This window comes from Mixophyes fleayi, chromosome 12 (genome assembly GCF_038048845.1).
Source record: "Mixophyes fleayi isolate aMixFle1 chromosome 12, aMixFle1.hap1, whole genome shotgun sequence".
In the NCBI taxonomy this organism is placed as follows: Eukaryota; Metazoa; Chordata; class Amphibia; order Anura; family Limnodynastidae; genus Mixophyes; species Mixophyes fleayi.
The window spans coordinates 33,111,037-33,138,076 of NC_134413.1; the positions used below are offsets into that span (position 1 = coordinate 33,111,037).

The window sequence follows — 27,040 nt, forward strand, 5'->3', positions numbered from 1 at the left end:
TTTTTCAGCCGATTATTGGACCAATCACACAATAAATGACCGTTCGGCCCGATATCGCATTAGTGTGTACGATCCAATGATGAACTATTATCGTTCCAAAGCACATTGTATCATTTCATTTGATTTTTAAACCGAACTAAAAATTTCATTCAACGATGGAACAATGTCGTTCCAATTCTGCAGTGTGTATGGTATGCACTCAGGACCGGCAGTCTCCATGGATCTCTATGGAGTCTGCAGAGTCAGGATATTTTCAGCCGATGGTTATGACAGATGAAGAGCACAGATCTGAAGGTAAATCTTGTAAAACACGTTTATTGTGTACACATGAATCGGCATGTTGACCGGGACTTTTATTTTTTTCAGCCGTTGGTAAAATCCTTAACTGTATCACATCAGGAGAAATTTTCTGTAGTGTGTACCCAGCCTAATTCTAGGAAATCAAATATTTAAATTTTCCTGTTATTCCCATGATATCACAAAAGTGTGACTTGAAAATAGACCAAATATAGTTTTAAGTGTCAGGTGCAACTTTGTCAAATGTACATAAACCCATAATCATTTAGAAGAGATATTCCTTTCATTTGTCTTGCAATAGAGTGATCAAAACGAATTGCAGCTTGGTTGTTGAGGATTATTGCACATTTGGAAAATGTTTAATGGCTAAGGACATCTGAACATTTTGTACGAGCAGAACTGCTCTGCTTTGTGTTATAAATAATTTCGCAATTTAAGGTGGACCGGCTGGAAAACAGAAGTTTAGTAGATTACACTAAACGATGCAGGCTCACATCCTATCCAATTCACTCTTCAGAAAATAAAGCTATCCTCATACTGCTTGTAGGAAACAAGCTTTCATGGTAATCACTGAATTATAACTGTATCTGCTGCAGTTAGATAGGTCAGTTAATTGACCTTTTATATCTGTATGTCTCTAGAACAAGAAGAGGAAGTTGGTTCAGTTAAGATAAGTGCTGAAGGACAGTCATGGGTGACAGCAGCGGACTGGTTTAAGATTTTTAGTGACTGATTCATAGTTTGCTTCTCTGCCTATTTCTGTCTCTCCTCATTTCAACAGCAGCACATCACCGGTAACTGCACTGATATGTCAGTCGCCAATGGCTGCTCATGCAGCTGGCTTACAGTAGCCACACACACTTTCAGAACCAGCAGCCATAATTGTTATTCCAATACGTTATATGTTCCCCACAATTATTAGATTGTAAGCTCACTTGGGCAGGGCAACCTTTACTTCCAGTGTCATGTCACTGTATGTAATTTATTTGTGTCATGATCCCTCAACGTAGAGTGCTGTGGTGTAATTGTCAGCACTTTATAAATAAAAGATAATAATATACAATGTGCTGATTTGTTCTGCACAGTCCAGCTGGCTCTTCTTAACAGTTATCTCACTTAGTCACTTAGTAAAGTTAAAGAGCCAGTAAGGTAAAAGTGGTTATATATATATATATATATATATATATATATATATATATATATATATATATATATATTTACACACATATATATATATATACACACATAAATATATATATATACATATACACACACATAAAAAATATATATATATATATTTATTAGGGATGTGCACCGGCGACTTTTGAGGTCTCGTGTTTTGTGTTTTGGATCCGGATTTTCGTTATTTTTGAGGTTCGGATTTGTCTCGCAAAACACTTGACGAAAGGTCTCGGTTCGGATTTAAGGTATTGGATTCGGATTTTTTTTGAAAAAAACATAAAAAGTTTAAAAATCAAGTTTTTGGGCTTATTTTCACTCCTAGGCTATTATTAACCTCAATAACATTCAATAACAAGCATTTCCACTAATTTACAGTGTATTCTGAACACCTCACAATATAGTTATTAGTCCAAAACGTTGCAACAAGGTATCTTTCTGGACTGCGTAGAGGAGTGGGTCACCACAATATATATTAAAAACCCTGAACTTTTATGATTCGCACCAATAAATGTACCTGGACTGCGTAGAGGAGTGGGTCACCACAATATATTAAAAACCCTGAACTTTTATGAATCGCACCAATAAATGTACCTGGACTGCGTAGAGGAGTGGGTCACCACAATATATTAAAAACCCTGAACTTTTATGAATCGCACCAATAAATGTACCTGGACTGCGTAGAGGAGTGGGTCACCACAATATATATAATAAGAAAACCATCAACTTGTTTGATTCGCACCAATAAATGTACCTGGACTGCGTAGAGGAGTGGGTCACCACAATATATTAAAAACCCTGAACTTTTATGAATCGCACCAATAAATGTACCTGGACTGCGTAGAGGAGTGGGTCACCACAATATATATAATAAGAAAACCATCAACTTGTTTGATTCGCACCAATAAATGTACCTGGACTGCGTAGAGGAGTGGGTCACCACAATATATTAAAAACCCTGAACTTTTATGAATCGCACCAATAAATGTACCTGGACTGCGTAGAGGAGTGGGCACTGGGCACCACAATAAAATATATAAAAAACCTTCAACAGGTCTGCATTACACTACACATACGGCTGCTCCTCCATCCTCTCCATCATATACATGTTGGAGTTTTAGCGTGTGACAACCTCTTGTTTTTGATAATGTCAGTGCATTTTGAATATTTTTCAATTTGCCCCACACCACTGAATGTACTTTATCTATGATACGCATCTATCTATCTTGACTGCGTAGTGTGGTGGCCCCGGTACACAATTTGGTACCGGGGCCACAATAAAATAAATACACCCTCCACGTGTCAGAATTCCACCAAACAAGTATCTGGACTGCGTAGTGGGGTGGCCCCGGTACCCAACTTGATACCGGGGCCACAATAAAATAAATACACCCTCCACGTGTCAGAATTCCACCAAACAAGTATCTGGACTGCGTAGTGGGGTGGCCCCGGTACCCAACTTGATACCGGGGCCACAATAAAATAAATACACCCTCCACGTGTCAGAATTCCACCAAACAAGTATCTGGACTGCGTAGTGGGGTGGCCCCGGTACCCAACTTGATACCGGGGCCACAATACCTCCTCCAAACATGCTACAGACAATTCGTCATTGAGATCCCATTAAGTATGTTAAAGACAGACAGGGTCCAAGTGTTATTAGTTGACTTTGTAAAGAAAAAAACTGTCCCTGTTGCACATAGTCGTGCAATGAAGACTTACTTTTTCATTTAAAGGCACGATCTTTCAAGTGTAGTGTTTGTAAGTCTAAGTCATATTATACTTTTGGTAAAATTGGTTTTTTTTGTTCCTCTTTATGGTAATTAATTAGTAATAGAATTAAAGTAGGAAATAGAATTAAATAGAATTAAAGTAGGAAATAGAGTGGTATAGAGTTGTAGTGTGGTATAGATAGAGTGGTCCACACAATATAATAATAAAACCCTCAACTGGTCTGAATTCCACCAAACAAGTATCTTGACTGCGTAGTGTGGTGGCCCCGGTACACAATTTGGTACCGAGGCCACAATATAATTTAAAAACCCTCCACGTGTCGGAATTCCACCAAACAAGTATCTGGACTGCATAGTGGGGTGGCCCCGGTACCCAATTTGATACCGGGGCCACATTACCTCCTCCAATTTCCAAGTGTAGTGTTTATAACATCTTAACACTACACTAATTCTAGCACGTCAAAACCTCTTGTTTTAAATAATGACAGGGCATTTAACTTTTGATTTAATTTATTGAATTTGTTGGCATTTTCTTTTACTTTTTGAACATGGCAAACGACTGTTGAATGGTCACATAATGCCAAAAAAAAAGGTGCAAGATGGAATTGTCCTTGGGCCCTCCCACCCACCCTTATGTTGTTGAAATAGGACATGCACACTTTAACAAACCAATCATTTCAGCGACAGGGCCTACCAAACAACTGTGGCTGAAATGATTGGTTTGTTTGGGCCCCCACACCAATAAAACAATTCATCTCTCCCTGTACAAACTAAACAGGCTCTACTGAGGAAAGATGTCGTCCTTATCCTCAACCTCTGATTCCTCTCCCCCTACAGTGTGTACTTCCTCCTCCTCACACATTATCAATTCGTCCCCGCTGGACTCCACAACCACAGTCCCTCTGTACTGTCTGGAGGGCAGTGCTGTACTTCATTGAGGAATTGATTATTCATTTTTATAAACATCATTTTTTCAACGTTGTGAGGAAGCAACCTCCTTCGCCGCTCACTGACCAGGTTCCCCGCTGCACTAAAAACTCTTTCCGAGTACACACTGGAGGGGGGACAACTCAGTTAAAAAATAGAGCCAGTTTGTACAGGGGCTTCCAAACTGCCTTTTGGAGTTCTACCACGTCACTACCTCTAGTTAATTTAGATTGCAAGGCTTGTAAATATAAATACTTTGAAGATAAAAAAAAGCAGGCTGCACAGACTGTGGAGCTAGAAAGTGAAATTAAATGGACCACGTTACTTTGGTGGCTATCTATGCCCCCCCCCCCGCCCTACACTTGTAGTTGAATATAAATAAAGCAGCCTGCATAGACTGTAGAACTAGCAATTCAAATATACAAAGAAATGGACAAAGGCAGTTTGGTATCTGTCTGCATCAGATCCCCTCTCCACTAGGAGTAAAACAGAAAACTTTTCAGCCGTTATATAATCTAGAATATAAATAGAAATTGAGAAATGCAATTTGGTATCTGTCTGCATCATAATCATCAACATCCTCCTCAGCGCCAGCTACATCAATATCCTCCTCCCAGTGCACAACATTCACACCTTCATTAGCCAAATCTGTAACTGGACTGTGGGTGATCCTTCCAGCATATGCAGAGGGCGTGCTGCAAATGCTGGATGGAGTCACCTCTTCCCGTACAGTGATGGGAAGGTCAGGGTTCACAACCAACAACACCCTTGGACTCGCCTTGGGGATTTGTGATGTCATCTGTTTAGAAGGCAGAGTTCTTTGCTGTTTTGTTGTTGTTGCTGACAGCATAACTCTCTTAAATTTTTTGTAGGGGGGGGGAGGAGGGCTTTGATCCTTGGGTGAAGTTGGACCACTAGTCATGAACACGGGACAGGGCCTAAGCCGTTCCTTGCCACTACTTGTTGTAATTGGCATATTGCCAACTTTACGTTTCTCCTCAGATGATTTTAAGTTTCTTTTTTTGCTGTTTTTTGAGAACTTGGGCTTTTTGGATTTTACATGCCCTGTACTAGGAGATTGGGCATCGTGCTTGCCAGACGACGTTGATGGCATTTCATCGTCTATGTCATGACTAGTGGCAGCAGCTTCAGCATTAGGAGGAAGTGGGTCTTGATCTTTCCCTACTTTATCCTCCAAATTTTTGCTCTCCATTATATGTAGCACAAGATACTGCAGAATGTGTGAACTTGGTAATATTGCAGTACCAATGGACTTATAATGCTGGATTGGTTTTGCAAATTTGGTTATAATTATTATATATATTTTTTTTTTTTTAATTTTTTATTTTTTTTTACTTTTTTTTTATTTTTTACAAACTTGGGAATAATGGGGAAATAACTATGCCCTTAGAAGCACAGAGCACAGGACACAGCACCACTGGACTGAACAGGACACGGCACAGGACCCAGCAGCACTACGGAACTCAGCAGGACAGAGCACAGGACACAGCACCACTGGACTGATACTGCAGAATGTGTAAACTTTGTAATATTGCAGTACCACTGGACTTTTACTGCTGAATGTGTGAACTTGGTAATATTGCAGTACCAATGGGCTTATACTGCAGGATTGGTTGTGAAAATTTTGTGGTAATTAAAAAATATAGGTATAGGCCCTTAGAAGCACAGAGCACAGGACACAGCACCACTGGACTGAACAGGACACAGCACAGGACCCAGCAGCACCACTGACCTCAGAAGGACAGAGCACAGCACACAGCACCACTGGACTGATACTGCAGAACACAGCACAGCACAGCACAGCACAGCACAGCACAGAACTAAACAGCACAGAACTAAACAGCACAGAACTAAACAGCACAGAGGACCACCTAACACACCCTCCCTCTACCCTGATCAATGCCCGAGTGAAGATGGCGGCGACTAGCGGGGAATTTATAGGATCCGAGTATCGCGAGATCCGACAACGGGATTATGAGTCAGAGCCTCAGTTTCACTTTTGAATTTGGCGCCAATACCCGGATCTGTCTCGGATCCGACTCGGATCCGCAACGTTCGGGTGGGCTCGGATTTCAGAAATCCGAGCGCGCTCATCCCTAATATTTATATATATATATATACATGGACAATGTCAATGTGTTTCCCCCTCGTAATCAGAGTTTTTATCTCAAATATCTTCAGTCCTGATAAGCTCCTGATTCTTGTACACCATACTTGCCAACTCCCGGAAACTTGCTTCCGGGAGTTGGGGGCGTGGCTGGAGGGCGGGGGGGGAAACGTGCTGTACGTCGCGGGGGGCGGGGCCAAAATGACGCAATTGGCCTCGCCGGGAGAGTTGGCAAGTATGTTGTACACATGCAGAACATCTGTGAATGTAATGTGTGTGTGTTAAGGAAAGTGAAGGTAAAGCCCTATACCAGAAAATATTACATTAAACTGTACTACCCCCTACACCAGTGGTTCCCAAACTTTTGCAGTTCGCGGCACCCTTAGAGTCTCCAAATTTTTTCAAGGCACCCCTCCAAAATAATTACTCAGCAGTCCTGTTTTAGAAGTAGTTGGGTCAAAAAATTGTAATAAGTATTTAGGTCACGACAGATATACTTATTTAGTTGTATGCAAAAATGCCCCTCTGCATCCAGACACTCTGCCCCCTCTGCATCCAGGTACACTGCCCCCTCTGCAACCAGGCACACTGCCCCCTCTGCAACCAGGCACACTGCCCCCTCTGCAACCAGGCACACTGCCCCCTCTGCATCCAGGCACACTGCCCTCTCTCACGTTGCCCCCTCTGCCCTCTGTCCCCTCCTCTGCCCTCTGTCATGCTGTCCCCCTCCTCTGCTCTCTGTCCCCCTCCTCTGCTCTCTGTCCCCCTCCTCTGCCATCTGTCACCCTCCTCTGCCATCTGCCCCCCTCCTCTGCCATCTGCCCCCCTCCTCTGCCATCTGTCCCCCTCCTCTGCCATCTGCCCTCCTCCTCTGCTCTCTGTCCCCCTCCTCTGCTCTCTGTCCCCCTCCTCTGCCATCTGCCCTCCTCCTCTGCCATCTGCCCTCCTCCTCTGCCATCTGTCCCCCTCCTCTGCCATCTGCCCTCCTCCTCTGCCATCTGTCCCCCTCCTCTGCCATCTGTCCCCCTCCTCTGTCATCTGTCCCCCTCCTCTGTCATCTGCCCTCCTCCTCTGTCATTTGCCCTCCTCCTCTGCCCCGCGCCAGCTATAGAAAAAAAGAAAGCAAACAGAAACTTACCAATCCGCGCGGCGCTAGGACCCTGCAGCCTCCTCTATCGCGCTGTCACTGACGTCGATATTCAGTGACAGCTGCGGGAGAGAGGAGGCTGCTGGGTCCTAGCGCCGCGCGGATTGGTAAGTTTCTGTTTGCTTTCTTTTTTCTAGGGCTGGCCCGCGGCACCCCAGTGACAGCGCCGCGGCACCCCTGGGAGCCGCGGCGCACACTTTGGGAACCGCCGCCCTACACTATGAAAATATTTTCCCAGAGGATGCTTCTTTTTTCCCTGTTTCACATAGCCCCCCTCCTCGGCCATTTAATGTTCCTTAGCTAAATTAATTTGTAATACAGAACAGACAGAGCCCCTAGTACAGGCCAACATGCCCTGTCTATTATTGGCTGTCTATTTACCAGCAAAGCATGCTGGGGCTTGTAGTTTCACAACACCTGGAGAGCCACAGGTTGACCGGGCCTGTCCTAGTGAGAGGGAGCACCTTTAGATAATATTTTCCAAGGTGGTAGTGCAGTTTTCATATTATGGGTACTCAACAAAATCTGGGGCTTGAGGTAACAAAATATATTACCCCATTTCATCAAATATCTCTCCATCCATCCTCCCAAACTACCTCTCTCCACCAGCCAGTACAATGTATTCCAGAATGGTATCAAAATATAGCCCAAGAACACAAAAATCTGTTTGCTATCCTTAAAAAATTTAATTTTATATTAATTTATTAGTCTAAAGAATTGTAATACTGAATAATTAATAAAAATGTGTTAGTCTTTGTTAATTTTGGAGTTACATAATTAACAGCATTTCTAATTTTAACATTATATATACTTGTAATTCTAGTAATTTAAAAAGGATAATGTCCTTTGTACTGAATCTCTGGGAAGGAAATTGAAAGAATGTTATAGAAAGATCTAGCTTATTAGACTTGATTGGTTCACTTTAAATCTTGCAGAAGCAGTAACAAATTAGTGTTAGTGATCCATGGAAATTCACTGTAGCAATGCTTTTATGTTAATGATACTGTTAGAATAATATTTATTCATATACTTAGTGCCACAATTCATTCAGTTTAGGATTTGCCAACATGAGGACCCTGGACATTGGGTTCCAAGAGTAAATATTTTAATCAAAATATGAACTAATGATGACTCATATTTTTATTTTGCTGCATACATACACGTTTTGAATAGTAAGGTTAAACGTAAACAACAACTGTGTGTTTTGTTGCATAAAAAGAAAACATAACTTCAACATGTTTGGACAACCTCTAGAAGGATATGCTAATAAGAGAAATAGTTAAATGTTCTAACCTTGATGGCTACTTGCAGAGGATTGGGGTCTCCAGAGATGCCAACCACAAGCCCCTCATAGACTTCACCAAAGGCACCATGACCGAGGGCTCTGGTGAGAAGAGCAGAAGAGTTAATATGTTGTATTGCCTGGAAACTTGCAGAGATAAAATGGAGATCTTCATTTGTGTAACCCCACAATATAGCTGCCTTGAGGTATAGGAAGATGATAAGGATTACAAACATAACCTTATCATACCTCTCCTCCTGCTCCTGTAAAGCTGAACACACGCAAAAGTCATTTTACAAACCGCCAAGCTCATAACCAGGGCATTCCCACGTTATGATTTTGGGAAGTACATCCGCGCATGGTCTTGGCGTGACCTTTATCGGATCTGCAGACTCAAATGGCAAAGTCCTGACATCTATAATTTTAGGATGCCTCCGTTAAATAATTACAACTTTTACATTTTCTCCTAAAATACTGCTCACTCATGTGATAAATAGGGAAAGAGGTGACACTCAGACATGTCATACATCTCCTTTGTATATTTTAAAGGTTTTATTTGATTGATAGAATTATGTCTCTTAATATGTTTTCTGCATAAAGTGGTTGTTCAGTGAAGGGAATATATAGGCTGACTTGAAATTACCAGCATCTGTGAGGTTATGTGTAAAACCCTAGGTTGCTTTGCAGCTCTGTGGCCATCAGGTATCATGGGAAGACGCTCCCAAAATGTTCCTTTAATCTTTGATCATAGTCTGCACAGAGTCTAACATATATGTAATAAGAACGTTTTAAATATGGGGGGGTACAACTCATGCATGGTAGATGTGTAGGTATGTAGTAGTCACACATCTATGTCTCAGCTGCGGCTTTAAGGATCTCTGAAGCTGGAGAGACAAAGGCTGACAAAGTCTAGCTTAGGCCAGATCTTGGATTTCAGGTTTACTAGAATTTTGTTATGGCCCAATTCAACTGAGCCACAGGATATCCACCTCTATCATAATAGCTGCTGCTTGGTTAGTAGATTATTATTCATTTGCATGCAATTAATGTCATTATACCTGAGCAAGGTGATATTTTTCCGAGGAACTTCCTTCAATTCACTTAAACCAGCTCCTTTCCCAGCAAAGCAGTAGTTAGGGTTGTAATCTGTCATGATAATGGAACTGCGGATCTTGCTTAGTTTATACTCCGTGCTCTGTAATCTCACCCGGGCACCTTCTAGCTGCTTCTTTTTACGGTGGTAAACTGTGAAACAAGAGGATGAATGGTTACAGTTAGTGAAGGTGGGCACAGTGAAGGTGCTCCTATTTGGACAATGAAAGTTTTAGAAAGAAAGAAAAAATATCACATTTTCCATATGAACTTTCCATATTTTCCATGTGATCGAGAATGAAGAAAATAAGATTGTTACTTAATTTAGCAAAGTGATGAATGAGGGTATTGGGGAGTCTTATTTAATTAAACTTTATTTGTTGATGGTGCATGTGTCATTATTTTTCTGTACTCTGATATAAAATGACCTCCAGAGCCCAAGGGTCTGGGAGAGTGTCAGAAGTTTTAGGCTGAAGGGGAAGGGATTACTGTTTTTTTGAGGGCCCCTTCCCACAGAGGCACCGGCCCTGCGATGACCTGCCTGGAGCTGGTTTCCAATATAGCAGCGGTACACCTCACTCTTGCTATTCCTGCTATACAACTGGGGCTTTTTTAGGTTGGAAAAGGGTTCATCTTAATGTCAACCGCTCATGTTGACATGATACAATGAATGATCTTATATTAATATCAAGTTAATTTTTACCCCGCTGTACAGCCTTTATGTTCTACTAGTATTAGCGATTAGATTACTGTAACTGCTCACAAACATCCATGTTTCTTACACAAATTAATCCTTATTACCCTGTACTGCACAAGGAGGTTGGCCAACTAGGTATTGCCATACATGCACTTATGTGACAAGGTGCTTCCTCCTAAATAAATCTGTTAGCTCAAAAGTTTGCAAATATTCTATTGAAATTCCATTTGGACTCTACTATTCTGAACAGTATTTCGTGAGTACAAACGTACCAAATGACAGGCTTCCACAGGCAAAGATCACTCCGAGAATTACTGTTGACATAAGGACAGCTAAGATGAGTGGAAGTGGGAGCTGTCTGTCTGGGATGGGTCCTTTAAGTCCTGAAACACAAAAAGATATTGATAATTATGTCCACCCTCAATATAAGAATAAGTTCAATATACAGTTGTATGAAAGTATGTGACACAAGAATATATTAAATGGTGAAACTTGTTTATTGACATAATTCCTATTGAAGCCCACAAAACGTCTGCCTCCACAGTGAGAAGGCTTTAGATATAAATAATAGACTCTAGAAAGTGCAACAGATAGAATGTAACCTGTAATTCATAGGAAGGCAACTGTACGAAGAGCTTGCCAGACTCTTAATTGTACAAATAGAAAAACTATACAGCGCTCAGTTCTCCGAATAGACAGTAAGGGCTAGATTTACTAAGCTGTGGGTTTGAAAAAGTGGGGATGTTGCCTATAGCAACCAATCAGATTCTAGCTTTCATTTATTTAGTACCTTCTACAAAATGATAGCTAGAATCTGATTGGTTGCTATAGGCAACATCCCCACTTTTTCAAACCCGCAGCTTAGTAAATCTAGCCCTAAATGTATATATACATGTGTACAGGCATGCAAAATGAGGGATAGAAATATTTCTAGACCCAAAGTTGATTCTTACCTTTGCGCTCAGAGATCCTATGTTCAAAAGGTTTAGTCCAGATCCCAATCAAAAAAGCAATCTTAAAATTGCAATATTCTAGTTCACATGCAATCAAATTGTAATAAAATGAAAGTCTTTGAGAAAAAAACGCCGCTTTTTTTAAGTTCCTTTATTGTTCAATTCGGACTGTGCTTTATAGGTAGTCCGATATCGATGATTAGAAATGTAAGAAAGGCGTGCTATCATAAAAAGAGTAAACTTTTAATATAATGACAAACAGTAGAGACTTACATATCAGTAACGGACTTGATGTAGCAATGGAAGTGAAGTGGTCATCGCAGTAATCAGTATATAGTAAGTCAAATCCTTAAACCCATATAAGAGTCTCAACTACGTCAAAGAAAAGGGCTGATGTAAAGCAACAATGTCGGTCAGTGCTAATGGAGTTAATTGTCTGAACAGCGTCAACGCGTTTCATCCTTTATCGGGACTTTTTCAAGAGAATTTTGCTGCAGTGTTTAGAGCCTGCTATAAAGGTTGTTGGAGCTGATTAGTGCTCTGGTCTGTGCAACCCAGTATGGACGAAAATTAGTTCAATCCTTATTTTAGTAAGAACTTGAAAGGAGTTCTTTTGTGCCTCACTTTAACAATACTGTGAAAAATGGACTTTAATTCTTTATAGTCGCAATAGTAGCGTAACTTTCATGCTAATAGTTGTATCGATGTACATGCAATTAACAAAACACAATATTAAAAGCCCAAACGTATAAGGTAGTGTTGGTCATAAAAGAGTGATGCGACCATAAAGGAATAAATTAATTACATTTATATATCACTCACCAGCCTGAGGTTGGGACAGAGACCTGTTTGTGTCCTGCACAACTAACCCCTCAATTATTTAGATTGGGATGAACTGTTTAACCTCCTCCTCATAGGAGGTGTATGTGATTACCAGGGCTGGCCCACAACCAGTCCCTGCAGCTGCCCGCCGCTCCTTTTCTCCTTAACTCGCCTTCTGATATTGGAGATTTTCTGCAGTATTCAATGGTTCTTTTGATGGGGCCCACTGCATTGACCACGTTACAGACTTAAATCTACAGCTTCTTTTTTGGGTGAAAAAGCTGCCTTGGCAGATAGACTGCCCAAAATGTGCTCAGATACCAGCACTAAACAACGTATAAACGTAGTTTTCTTCAAAACTGAAGTCCACATTGCGGACAGATTTTGTCTTTCCAAAGGAAGTCCCTGCCTCTTCCCAAACAACTTCTCCTCCTCACCTCCCTGCTCCTCTCTCTCCTCCTCCCCACTCTCCCTAGACTCCCAACTCTCCATTCTCTTACCATCCTTATAAACAGAACAAACACAAGGGAAAGAAAAAAAAACAGCAACATGGCACAGGGCAAATACAAACAAATAACAACAAAGACACTCAAGAAAAAAAATAAAACAAACAAACACTATCAGACAAACAAGGAAATATAAAGGAAAAAAAGAGACAAAAACTAAAATCCAACACTCCTTTACACACCAAATACACTCTCCCTCACTTAAAACTGCTGTTTCGCTAACTCCCAAAATCCCTATCAACTCAAATAAGGAAGTAGCTTGCTTGTTATATTGTGGGTGAGGTCAAAATCGCGCAAGTTTTGCATTTAAAATTTCTAGCCAATCAGACATGAGTATTGGTTTAAAAATCTCGCTTTAAAAGTAAACATGGATGGTTTCAGACTTTCAATGTTACTTGAAAACCGCGTGAGATTTACTGCAATTTTCTATATTCAGACTCAAAAATCGCAATTTAATACATATGGCGACTTGGGGCTAGATTTACTAAGCTGCGGGTTTGAAAAAGTGGGGATGTTGCCTATAGCAACCAATCAGATTCTAGCTGTCATTTTGTAGAAAGTACTAAATAAATGAAAGCTAGAATCTGATTGGTTGCTATAGGCAACATCTCCACTTTTTCAAACCCGCAGCTTAGTAAATCTAGCCCTAGGTGGCTAAAATTGGCGGAGCACTCTAGCAATTTGCAGCGATTTGAAATTGCTGTAAAAATCGCAGCTTGATACATTTATCCCTAAGAAAAGAAATGTCAAAATGTAAACACACCCAAAATGGATATATAAATATAATTAAATCCATACAGCATGTCCAGAGAATTAAGGTATGTGTCATGATTATATATGCAAACTTAACTATATGATAGACATAGAAAGTCTAATAATTAAATTGAGAGGTTATTCTATTCAGTGAAATGAAAAATACACTTTATGTCTGCAATCCTACCCAGACACAGTGAAATAAAATCAAGTGGTTTAGCATCAGTGAGTGACTAGATTATATGTCTAAGTCATTAAGGAGAGCAAAGCATTAACAAGGAGTAACTTTGCACCTGGGCAAAACCATGTTGCATTGAAGGGGGAGGTAAATTTTTAATGTGGGGACAGATTTATACTTGGGATAGGGCATGTCCTAGATCAACACAAAGCTATCAAGTATTTGTGTGCTACATAAAAAAACAGCCAGTATTTACCTTATGTGCAAAATAATAAACTAATTGGCACCCCTTGCATTGTAACATGGTTTGTCCAATAGCAAACGTACTCATTTGTTTTTTTTGCTCTCCTTAATGACTCTGGTCCATTGTTGGTAACGAAGCTACATAGTGAAGTAGTTCTAAAAACTAGGCATTGTTAGACTTTTAGAAGTTGTTGGAAACCGTATAAATAAAATAGAATTTCCAGCAAGCCTATGCCCCCCTTGTCGTTTTCCAAGTGCCAATTTATTTCTAGTAATGCAAGGATTTTTGGATTGCCATAAACAGTGAGAGAACATTTTGGTACAGGCATCTAGGTCAAATTTAGAAAGGCTAGTTGATAACATCTGGAGGGGATAGGACAGTTTAGGGAAAATTACACTTTTAATAGCAGCATTTCGGTCTAAAAGAGACAAAGGAAGGTTTTGACAGTTATCCAAGAGTGTTGTTATCTTTTTAGTGATGGGCGAGCAATTAAAATGATAAACATTGTGTATCTTAGACGGGATGTAAATTTCAAGGTGTTTAATTTTAGTTGAAAACTGTATAAACGTGATTGCTGGGTCACGTATAATAACATCTGCTCCCGATAGAGGTATTAGTTCAGATTTACTTAGGTTAATTTTGTAACCAGCAAAAGAGCTAAATACGTCAATAGTGTTTAAAATAGCTGGGATCGATTTTTGAAGGTCAGAAACCTGTTGAAGAGTTTTAATAAATACACACAATCTTTCTATCCGTATCATTGCAAAAAGGAGCGAAAGGGTTTGTGTTACAAATGTGGTCATTAATAAATAGGGGCCTTAGTCTCTCTGCCATTATTTTAGTGAAGACTTTAAAAGATCTTAATATGTATAGTTTGGAACAAATAGGGGAAAGGGGGGACATCATTGAAACTTTCAAATATATCAAGGGTTTTAACAAGGTACAAGAGCAGGGGAGGGCTGCCAAATTTTAGCCTGGGGGAAAAACTCGACTCTGAAGTCTATTAGGAACATTTTAAAAGAAAAAATGAAGGTGGCCCAGTGACCCAGCCCAAGGTAGTCCACTATGTGACTGGCCTGAGGGGCAGATGCCCCTGTACATGAGGGAAACATTCTTCAAAGGAAGAGAAGTACTAGAACACAGGGACATGCACTGACACTGGAGGGAAGTAGGTTCAGAGGAAATGTAAGGAAAAACTACTTCACAGAAAGGGTAGTGGATAAGTGGAATAGCCTCCCATCAGAGGTGGTAGAGGCTAACACAGTAGAGCAAATAAACATAGTTGGGATAGACATAAGGGTATCCTTACAAAGAACTAAGGATCACATAGGTTTCAGGTTACCATAGGTTAAAAAATGGGCAGACTAGATGGGCCAAGTGGTTCTTATCTGACACCAAACTCTGTTTCTATGTCTCTAAATGGCAGGGAGGGCTTAGCCTTCCTGTTGGTTATAGTGCTTTTGTCCGTATGTTTCATGAAGCCAGCTGTGTGTTAAAACCCAAAGATTCTGATTGTCTGCCTGTTACTGACCCTGCTTGCTACAGGATTCTCCTTGTCTGCCACCTGTCTCGACCTTTGACTTGTTTCTGGACCACCCCAGCTCGCTGCCCGCCTCGACCTTTTGGCTCGTCTACGATTATTGTTGCTCTCTTCTTGCCCTCGACCATTTGCTTCGTTACTTCTTCACCATCTGTATACCGTGTGGTGTGCTGTACTTCCAGTCTCCTTACATCTTCACTACCTGGTACCTTTGATAAACTTTTACTATTTTGAGTTTAAGTCCTGGAGGCATCTGAGTACCTGTAAGAACATCTCTCTCTACGGGAAAGGCAGCCTGCTATAGGTGAAGATCTCTCTATTGTTCTGTTCTAAAACTTTATCAAGGTATCAGTGAGAGCCCTAACACTCCGTACATTTGAACAGTTGTGACATATGTATAAACTGTCCTACCAGTATGTTAGCTGACCAATCTGTTCAATTTTTATTTATTTATTTTATTTTTATGTATTCTAAGAACTCCCTAACAAGAGGGCGCTTCCATGGTGTAATATCATTAAAACAGTTTTATTAAAAAACAAATACAAAGATTTAACACATACCAAAATCAATTGTATGTAAACATATTGCAACAAAAGCTGAACGTCATACGGATATCTCCGTTTGCTCTTTCCACATGTAGCTAGCATGTAGCGGCATACATACAATGACCGATAGTGAGCCAAAACCCTCAACGCATTTCGTCAGAGAGGGGTGGCTCCATGATCAGACACACATATTTTTATAAGGCAGATAGACTGTGCTCACTGGTGTACAAAGAATCACATTCATTATTTCCACAAAACTCTTATTATTATTTTTTTTGCATATTACACGCATCATAATCCATCAGATTAGGCATAACAAAGTATTCATTATATTAAAAATCATCCCATCAAATTTATTAATCAGTTACAGATGAATATTTTAGATTACCATTCACAGTTTAAAATATCATTTTATATATATGTATCAAAGCCGGCAATCGGGTTCACATTTAATACTTCACAAAGCCTTTCTTTTAATCTTTACTTTTCAACCCTTTGCTCAGGGCCATCTTAACAACATTATGGGCCTCTAGGCAAAGCAGTGTACCGGGGCCCCCACATATATATATATATATATATATATATATATATATATATATATATAGATATAGAGATAGAAATAGAGATACAGATATAGATGTATAGAGATACAGATATAGATATAGATGTATAGAGATACAGATATAGATATAGATATATAGAGATAGAGATAGATAGATGTACTTGCTCAGTGACCCTTGAAGGTTTTTTTTGCAGGTTTTTTCTTTTGCAGGATTATTTATTCTAATTAAGAGCCGTGCCTATGGGGCCCCCTTGCCCGTGGGGCCCCCGGGCACCTGCCCATCGTGCCCAATGGAAAAGATGGCCCTGCCTTTGCTCATTGTAGATAAATCCATCTACCATCTAAAACCCTTGTAATCATATGATGTAATAAATATACAGATATCAACAGGTACCTTTCAGGTATGATATAGTTGTAATTATGTCTATTAGCTGAATGTTAGCTGTATGTTAGCAATAGCAATCTCTAATATTAAACCACCGTTCTCATATATTAAAAATATGCAGCTGAAACTGCTCACAAATATTTTTCCCAGTACCCCAAGTGAACCTCTCCATCATTACAGTTTCTACAGCCGGCATTCAGCACACATATATACCCGCACAAGTGATGGCGCTTCTGGATTGTAAAGACCCAAGAAGATTATATTCAAATATACTATAACTACACACCTCTATTATTCTGTGCACACAGTTAATTCAACTTACAACCCCAATATGTATATATAGAGCTTTGCTGTTAACAGACCGCAATCCAATATAATGCAACCCACATATAATTCACAGCTTTAACTGACTATCCTTATAGAGTAATGGTTTTCCCATTCATATCATTTTCTGATGTGCAAGAAATAATTCCAATAAACAGGTACATAATGACAATCTTCACATAGATTTAGTTCACTCCTTAAAAACCAAGGAACAGAGTACAGGTAGTAATTCAAATGTCATAAAACAGAGATCCAAAACGACCTTAGAGTATTTGCCTCATACAGATATACTTAGATAACCCTACTATAATTCAATTAATTAAAGAATGGGAGTGATTTCACAACCCTCGTTTAGTCCTATTGGAGAGAAGGTATTTAGAGTAAAAATCCAAAAGGTTTCTGGCTGGGCTAGTCATAGTATACTATTTCCTCCTCTCTTATCTAACTGGGTCTGTTTGATGGCTTTAAATTGCAATGATGTAGGATCTGCATTGTGAAAATTAGTAAAATGTCTTGGAATACTATGGTTATCAACTTGATGGATTAAATTTCTTATGTGGTCAAATATCCGTACCTTTAAAACAATCTTTGTTTTTCCAACATATTTTTTTACACAACCACATTTTATTAAATAAATAGTAGATGTGGTATTACAGTTCATAAATGAATTAATAAGAGAAAGCTAATTGTTGGGAATCCGCTCTTCCCTAAGTATGATAATGGTCTGTATGCTGCCAATGGGAAAGAAGAGGGGGAGTGGTCCCAATCCCCAATAACAATTTATGTAACACAAGTTAACCCTTGCATGATACTCATGCATTCTAGTCAAATCAAGGTCAATTGGATGAACCCTTTCTGAGAAAATAGTTTTTTCCACACACACACTAACACACGCCGCTAGGCTTTTATATATTAGATAATGCTAAGAATTTAGTAGGTCAATGTAGTATATAACTCCGCCCAGCAGGTGGCGCTGCAGCTTGAGCACTCTGTCACCCGGTAGTTTTTTCCACACACACACACACACACACACACACTAACACACGCCGCTAGGCTTTTATATATTAGATAAGATCCCAGGCGCAATATGGAGGTGGAATGATAGTCACGGATATGTGATGTCTAATATGTATTGGTATTGTATTCTAACCTGACATTCCCTGACGAAGCCTGCAAGGGCGAAACGCGTAGGTTTGCATTTTTCATCCAACCTAAAGCTCATGAGCTCCTAACATCATTCTCCATTCTACACCGTACAGAGACGGGACACGAAAGCGCCTCTGCACATGCGTGAAGGAACGGGCACAAGATACAGGCACATAGAAGCCGCGGACACATCTGTGCAGGATCCAGCAGCGGTCGAGCGTAAGGACGGCATCTTTGGACCTGGCTTCCTGGGTACTCTTCCAACACGAGAGTAAGTAACCTTGTTACCCCCGTCATGCGCCACATCAGCCGCTATTTCCTCATTTGAATGTGGAGTACATATCTCTGTAAAGAATCACTGGTGCCTCCTACACCCCATCGTTTATCAGCTTGCCTAGCGAACGCTGTTTGGAGCTTACCAGATTTACTCTATCCATTCATTACTCCCATCAAGGTCTTTTGGCAGAAACTTTGGATGCAGAAAGCCTATAAAAAATAATAAACTAGTATCGTATCTCTTTAATAGCTTGCAACACATGAGTTGAATCCTTTAAATAGGAACTGACATACATTTTGTTAGAAATAAAAATCACAAATTCCAACAAAGAGGAGGTAGGAGACTAAAGGATGACCCAGAGGGTCCACCAATTTTTTATGTATTTTGGGGAGTTGATAAAAATGTTGCAATCCTCAGATGGTTGTTGTATACAGAATCAAATTAATTTAATCCAGCTCTGAGCCCTCTTAGAAGCAAGGTCACTAATTCCCCCACAAATTTGCTAGTAGGATCTGACAAGAGTAATTTATAGAAAAAAACCAGTATCACTCGCCAATCTGAGTGCTTCATTCACATAATGAGTTTTATTTAAAACAACCAATCTCCCCCCCTTTATCAGCTGACTTAATAAGATTTTCATCCGTTACCAGATGTTCTAATGCAAATTTTTCACCTTTCAACAAAGTTTTTGTCATCATATGTAAATCATGTTTAACTAGTTCACTAAGCAAATCAATATAATTTTGCCTTTTGGTGAAATATTTAGGGCACTGACTTTTTTTTTAGCTCTTTTTTTGCTATTTTTTACTCTGTTATTTGGAAATATCTTTTTTTCGCCTGAACTGCCTACTTTCAATAATGGTTTAGTTTTCTTGATATCTAATTTCCCCAGTTTTCCCCACTGTTCTAAAATGATGAGGCAGAATGAAGTTAGGTGATTTTGGTTCTATATTAGCCTTATCCAGCATTTCAAGTCTCTTAGAGGTTAGAAGAGTAAAATCCTCACACCTCACCATATTACGGGAGGATTCATGTTTCCCTCTACTAGAAACCTGTCTCCGCCCATTTATTACTTTGACTTTGATATTTAGTTGTATATAACTGTGCATTTTTAAAATTATTTTTAGATTTTTGAGGAAATTGTCTTTTGTAATCTGAAGACAAGGGTCCTTGCTTTCCCCAACTGCATACTTTGTTATCCAAATAATCTACTTTGTCTCTTTGAAATTTCTTTATTTTGGACTCCACCACTTCATTCTCTAGTCTATTAATCTTCAATTCCAGATTTTGTTCAAAATGCTTAATATCTATCTGGCTCTTCTGAGTCGGGAGAACAACCTCTAAATCCTTAAGTTCTTTCTCTATATCTTTTGACATCCTCTTTTCCTCAAAGATAATCAATCTCATTAACTCAAAAGAACATTCATCTACTGCAGAATACCATTCTTTTATGATTTTTTCAATAAACCAAAGGTGGGGGCTTTAAGTATTCAGAGCCCCCTTGGTATTCTTCCTGCTTTCAGATAATTTTCAAGCCCCACTATTTCCCACCACACTTTGGATTCTTTGACCAACAGCGATTGAATCTGTACACAAATGTCCTTCAATGGCTCTAAAGTTCACTGTAATTCATTAATAGATTCATTAGACGTGTCATCATTAAAAACACTCATACACTGTTTTAGATCTGGTGCTCTAAAACTGTAAAACTGTTTTAAGGATTTATGGAAGTGCCCACTTCTTATTGATTTTTAGATTGGATGATTTGCTTGTGGAAATCGGGTAATTGAAAAGGAAGACGCACGGATTACGTTCTGCTTGGTTTCAACATTGAAAATGTGATTACCTAAGTGGAAGAAATAAGGATCCTTTTAAAGAATTTGTACTTGGAACTATATGAACAAATGAACAGGTGTTTGAGAGACACGTATGCAAAACAACTGTTGTGTATTATGATTACTTTGTATTCTATTCTAAGAACTCTTTCAGAGATTCTTCATTCCCTTTCCAGACCATTAGATCATTGTCAATATACCGTTTCCACAGTACCAGGTTTTCCTCACCCACCTACGTATTGAAAATACGTATAGCCAAAACATTTAAGAAATATACATAAAGTCTATCAACTTCATAGTGTATCTCAGCACTTTTCCAAAGTACAAGGTAATGATTCGAAAGGTCTCCGCTTCTTAGCCATTAAACATGTTGAAAAAAACTAGAGGGGAGGAGACTTCAATAGAAAAATCAATAAAGAGGAAGCATCTTGGATTTTCAAGCTAAAAACTTTGACACCTATCAGTTTATATATTGACTTTGAACTACAATCCCTGCTATGTAAAGATAGAATATCCCGCCCCATCTTCCCTCTGGAACTATGTGCATCTTTTACCTGTACCAATCAGATTTCACTTTTCTATAGTAAGTTTTTTAATGCATACTTTTATTGTTTATATTTAATTTCACTGTGTCTGGGAAGGATTGCAGAAATAAAGTTGTTTTTTTTAATTTCACTGATTAAATTGAGAGGGTAATCTAATTATAAGACTTCCTATTTTTCTATCCATTTGGATAAATTTACATATATAATCGTGACCCATCATCATAATCATCATTTATTTATATAGCACTTAAAATCACATGTGTGTTTCTCCTCTTATAAACAGCACCTGAATGGGTTAACAGTCCTCACCCAGGTCAGCCAATGGCTGACAAGGGGGAGTGCCTATAGCACAGATATATATTTTGTCTGGCTGGAAGGCTGCTTCTTCTACTTCACAGAAACCCTCCCACCCACTCCATTTGTTTTGCTAATTGGAGCTCAGTTTCTACCTTTATTTTTTTCTTCTTCACAGAGCAGTCACATTTTGGTGGGAAAGCACTGTGATCAGTGTCTGATACACACTATCGCTGATAGGCCGCAGGTCACTGCCCTCTTCGAGGTAAAGGAGGCTCTTGGCCCTTTAGTGAGGAGGATTGCTTGATCTGCTTTGTGAGGACAGGTCATTGTGAGTCTAGAGGGGGTGTAGTCACTCTGAAACTATTCGAAGTCTTCACCTGTGAAGTGAGTTCAGACACTACTAGCTTGAGTCAAGTGATTCCTCTAATTAGATTCTTTGAAAAGCAACTCGAGAAATTGGAGATGAAACAAAGAAATTACGCTAAATATGTCGGACTTGTAGATTTTCCAGGATCCAATAGTTATCAGCATCTTTAAATCGGATTACTACATTATGATGAAAGTGCTTGATCCTATCTATAAGAGCTATGTCTACTCTTTTTTTCCAACTGACCCTGATCTCAAGAGATGCAATGGACTCCTGGTCAGCAAGTTAACAAATCAAGTGGTACATGACAGGATGATGTCTCCTCCTTTAGTTCCTCAGGCAAATGCTGATAAGAAAAACGTACAGTCAAGTCCATAAATATTGGGACATCAACTCAATTCTCATATTTTGGGCTCTATACACCACCACAATGGATTTGAGATTAAACTAACAAGATTAACTGCTGACTTTCAGCTTTAATTTGAGGGTTTTTACATCCAAATCAGGTGAACGGTGAAGGAATTACAACGGTTTCTATATGCGCCTCACACTTTTTAAGGGACCAAAAGTAATGGGACAAGCTAAACAATCCTATATCAAACTTTCACTTTTTAATACTTTGTTGCAAATCCTTTGCAGTCAATTACATTGTGTCGATGTCCCAATATTTATGGATTTGACTGTACCTTTCCTGGTGGTGATGCAGATGAGTCAGCACAACACTTTGACCTCTGGTCTGGTCTAAAACAATTACCCAAAAACCGTTACAGCTATGCCGTAAAATGAACTACAAATTCCATGAGGAAGGCCTTTACCGGCAAATACATCAAAGTATTATTATTATTAATATTTATTTATAAGGCGCTACAAGGCATCCGCAGCGCCGTACAGAGACAAACAAAATCACAATACAATGGGAGACAGCACAGTCTAGTAAACACAGGAACTCAGTACGCTCAATGCACAGCTAGAGAGGGCGGGGAAGGGGGAGGGAGGATCCGAAAACGACGGGGCCCAAGAAGGGGGGCGCGGAAGACAGGGAGACCCCCAGGGGGGAGGAGGGAGCGAAAGTGGACGTGGGGTGGAGGACCTTTGAGGAGGAGGGCTAAGTAGCTGGAGAGCAGAGTTAGAAGTGGTGGAAACAGGAGGAGAGATGGCCCTGCTCAGAGGAGCGTACAATCTAAGGGATTGTACATAAAGTACAGAGATTTCTGTAATGGTGGATTCCAGCGAGGATGAATTAATATTGTGTGAGGATGATGTACACACTGATGAGGGTGAGGATGATGACAGCGTAGATTGCAAGGGGTGAGATCTAGCTGAGAGAAAGGAGCTAGCTGACGCTGGAATGCTTAGTAATATTTTGTGTAGTTGGCAATTTTATGTTTGTCTACAGTGTTTTTTATTTTTGTTTTTTTCTTTAAGTAAATTTTTATTAAGGTTTTTTTTGAAAATAATAACAACAATACAAGGCACAGATAGTGTATCAGAACTAAAGATCTAAACATTGCAAGAGAGCAAAAAGGACATTACACATAATTGTAAAGTACCAGAAAGGAAGAAAAATAGAAAAGTGAAGAAAAAAAAGTTTGATACCAAAAGTGTATTCATTAGACATTAAAATGAGGAGATTTGCATAATAGATAAAAAGTTATGCTATGATGAGGTAAAATAGTCTTGCCAAGCATACCATGTAGAAAGAAATTGGTTAGGACGGTCATTTACGACACTAGTCATATGTTCTAAGTTATATATTTGCCAAACATTTTGAATAAGCTCTGAGATTGTGGGACACTCAGATTGTTTCCATTTTCTAGCTATCAAACATCTAGCAGCAGTGAGAATATGGCCCGGAAGTTTCCAAATATGTTTATGAGTGTCAGGGGGAGGCAGGGAAGAAGAAAATAAGTGAGATGGAATGAAAACTTTAAATTGGAGATTTTATAGATAAGGTCAGCTACCTCTCTCCAAAAGATTTTGATTTTAGGACAGTCCCACCAAACGTGGGACAGGGTACCCCGATGACCACAATCGCGCCAGCAGAGGTCAGAAGTTGACGGGTAAATAGATTTCAGTCTGGAGGGGACTAAATGCCAGCGAAACAAGAGCTTATAATCATTCTCTTTTATCTGCGTACAAATTGAGGATTTGGCAACTGCCTCTCAGATATCAGACCATTCTTCAGGATCCAGAGCCTCAGCCATGTCCTCCTCCACACTTATGTAGCTTTTTATCAGGTAAATTGTAATTCATCAGCAATGCATAAAAGGTGGAAATTAGACAGGTCTTCCTTTAGAGGAAGACCTGTTAATACAGAGTGTATCTAAGGACGATGGGCAGCAAGGGATTTGTGGGTCTATTTGGCTGTTGAAAAGGTGACATATTTGTAAATGTTGATAAAAGGAAGAAGATGGGAGATGGAGTCGATCACGGAGCTAAGGGAAGGTCGGGAAAAATCCCATAGGAACTATATCAGGTAAAAACATAATGTTATATTTTGTCCAGTGGGAGAAAGATTTGGGATTCATACCCTGAGGAAATGCAGGGTTATTCCAAATAGGGAACATTTGTTTAGGGTTATTTATAAGCTTAAAGGAGTGCGTACTAAATTTCCAAATTTCAAGAGAAAAACAAACTGTAGGAGGGAGAGTGTGTAGAGGAGGAATGTCCTTTGTATTCAGCCAAAATAGGGTACTGGGAGATAGCATCTGGAGAAGATCTGCTTCTGCATCAACCCATAGTCTAGTGTGAGGAAGTGCATGGGATAAAACTGCTTGAGTGATATGTGATGCCAAGTAGTATTTATGATGGCAGGGACGACCTAGACCTCCCATTCTAGCATGTTGATAAAGGACTTTTAGATGGACTCTTGGGCGTCTGAGGGACCATACAAACTGAGAAATATTAGATTGTAAATCTTTAAGAACTGATGAAGGAATACAAACTGGTAACGTTTGAAATAGATAAAGGAGTCTGGGTAGGATATTCATTTTTATTGAGGCTACTCTGCCAATCCATGATACGCATTGAGGTGACCAGGAACGAAGTTCATGTTTTATATTGGCTATTAAAGCGGGAAAGTTGGCCGTAAAGAGTTGGCCGGAACTCTTAGTTAGCTTGATCCTTAAGTATTTAATGTGTTGTGTTTGCCAATTAAACTTAAAAGAATATTGCAAATGTTTTTGAGTATTGGGTTGGAAATTGAGAGCTAGGGTTTCAGTTTTGTCTGAGTTAATTATAGAGTTAGAGAGCAGACTATAGTTTTTAATTTCGGAAAAAACAGAAAGGATTGAAACATATGGATTTGTGAGGGTAAGAAGAACATCGTTTGTGTAAAGGGCTAATTTGGATGACTTAGAGCCAGTAGAAATTCCAGAAATATTTTGGTTGAGCCGGATTCTAGCGGCAAGCGGTTCCATCATTAAGGCGAAAAGGAGGGGAGAAAGAGGGCATCCCTGTCTAGTACCGTTATGAATTGTAAAGGCCGGGGAGACGCATCCATTAGCCAGAACTGCTGCTGTGGGGTTGTGATATAGTGAAGCAATATAACTGAGGAAAGTTCCTTGAATATTAGCAGTCTTTAAGACTTCTTGCATAAAGGACCAGGATACTTAATCTTTTGCGGGTCATATAGCTTGTTGGTTGAAGCTTCTTGAATATAGATAATCCTGTTACGGGTTCTTTTGGAACGTAACCTATAAGAGTCGGCTTTGTTACCTTTTTCATATTATCGTTGGCGAAGCCATTTTAGAGTGTTGGCAGCTTTAGTTGACAAGATTTTAGTGTTTTTTCTTTACCAATGTAAAAGCTTGTTTTTTGGATTTCATTTTCCCTGACTTAAATCCACTATGCCCTTGAGCATCGGCTTTAGTAGATGATGTAGAAGGACTAGAATCATCATGACTGGTGCCAGCAGCTGGTTGCCATATCGATGCCACTGAGCTATGGTACAGGAGACTGACAGGAACACTGCTACCCCTTCTGTTGCTGCATGAGCAATGGCACTGAACAATAGTACTGAGCAATGTGACTGGAGACTGGAGAGTGACAAGAACACTGCTACCCCTGTTTCTGTGTGAACAATGGCACTGAGACTGCAGAGTGACACAAACAATGTGACTGGAGACTGAAGAGTGACAAGAATACTGCTACCCCTGTTTCTGTGTGAACAATAGCACTGAGCAACAGCACTAAGCGTGGAGATTGACAAGAACAATGTGACTGGAGACTGGCAGGAACACTGCCACCCCTATTGTTTCTGTTTCAGCAATGATGCAGAGCAATGGCACTGACACTGTAGACTGCCAAGAACACCGCAACCCCTCCTGTTTCTATGTGAGCTTTGGCACAGAGCAATGTCACTGGAGACTTTTAAGAACACTGCCACCCCTATTGTTTCTGTTTCAGTAATGATGTTGAGCAATGGCACCAACACTGTAGACTGCCAAGAACAATGCCACCCCTCATGTTTCTGTGTGAGATATGGCACACTACAATGTCACTGGAGACTGCCAAGAACACGGTCACCCATCCTCTTTCTGTTTCAGCAATGATGCTGGCCAACTGCACTGAAGACTGTCTGTGTTATGGCGCCGGATATCCGTGGAGGGCGGTACTGATAGAATCCAAAACTTGATGCAACAATAAAGTTTTGCCTTGTTTCCAGTTCTGAGGGTACGCGAAAGTACTCGGATCTGGAATATTCGGAAAACTGAGCCCGAGCATCTCTAGTTATGACCAACACCACCTTATAAATTTGGTATTTTAATATTGTGTTTTATTAATTGCATGTACATTGATTCAAATATAAGCAAGAAAGTTACGCTACTATTGCGACTATAAAGTGCTACATTTTACAGTTCATTTTTCACAGTATTGTTAAAGTGAGGCAAAAAGTTCTTACTAAAATAAGGATTGAACAAATCACCGTCCATACTGGGTCACACACCAGAACACTAATCAGCTTCAATCAGACCTCCTCTCCTCTCAGTAATACAGCATTTATAGCAGGCTCCATACACCGCATCATAATTCTCTCGAAAAAGTTCTGATAATGGATGAAACGCGTTGAGGCACTTCAGACAATTAATTCCGTTACCACTGACCGACATTGTTGCTTTACATCAGTATTTATCTTGGACGTGGTTGAGACTCATATGGATTTAAGCATTTGAATTATTATACTGATTACTGCGATGACCACTTTAGCTCAGGCGGTTAAATCCATTGCTACATCAAGTCCGTTACTGATATGTAAGTCTCTACTGTTTGTCATTATA

At 39.7% G+C, this 27,040-nt stretch overlaps 1 protein-coding gene across 2 annotated transcripts in view; it reads right to left on the reverse strand.

The window, feature by feature from the left end:
- LTK (leukocyte receptor tyrosine kinase) overlaps window positions 1–27,040 on the reverse strand; it is a 178,626-nt gene that overhangs the window by 12,651 nt on the left and 138,935 nt on the right. For both annotated transcript variants that reach the window (XM_075193026.1, XM_075193027.1), the window contains exons 18-20: window positions 10,755–10,865; window positions 9,752–9,938; window positions 8,705–8,795 (exon numbers count right to left, since the gene is read on the reverse strand). In XM_075193026.1, the coding sequence (XP_075049127.1) occupies window positions 8,705–8,795; window positions 9,752–9,938; window positions 10,755–10,865 (389 nt within the window). The remainder of the gene's footprint in view (window positions 1–8,704; window positions 8,796–9,751; window positions 9,939–10,754; window positions 10,866–27,040) is intronic.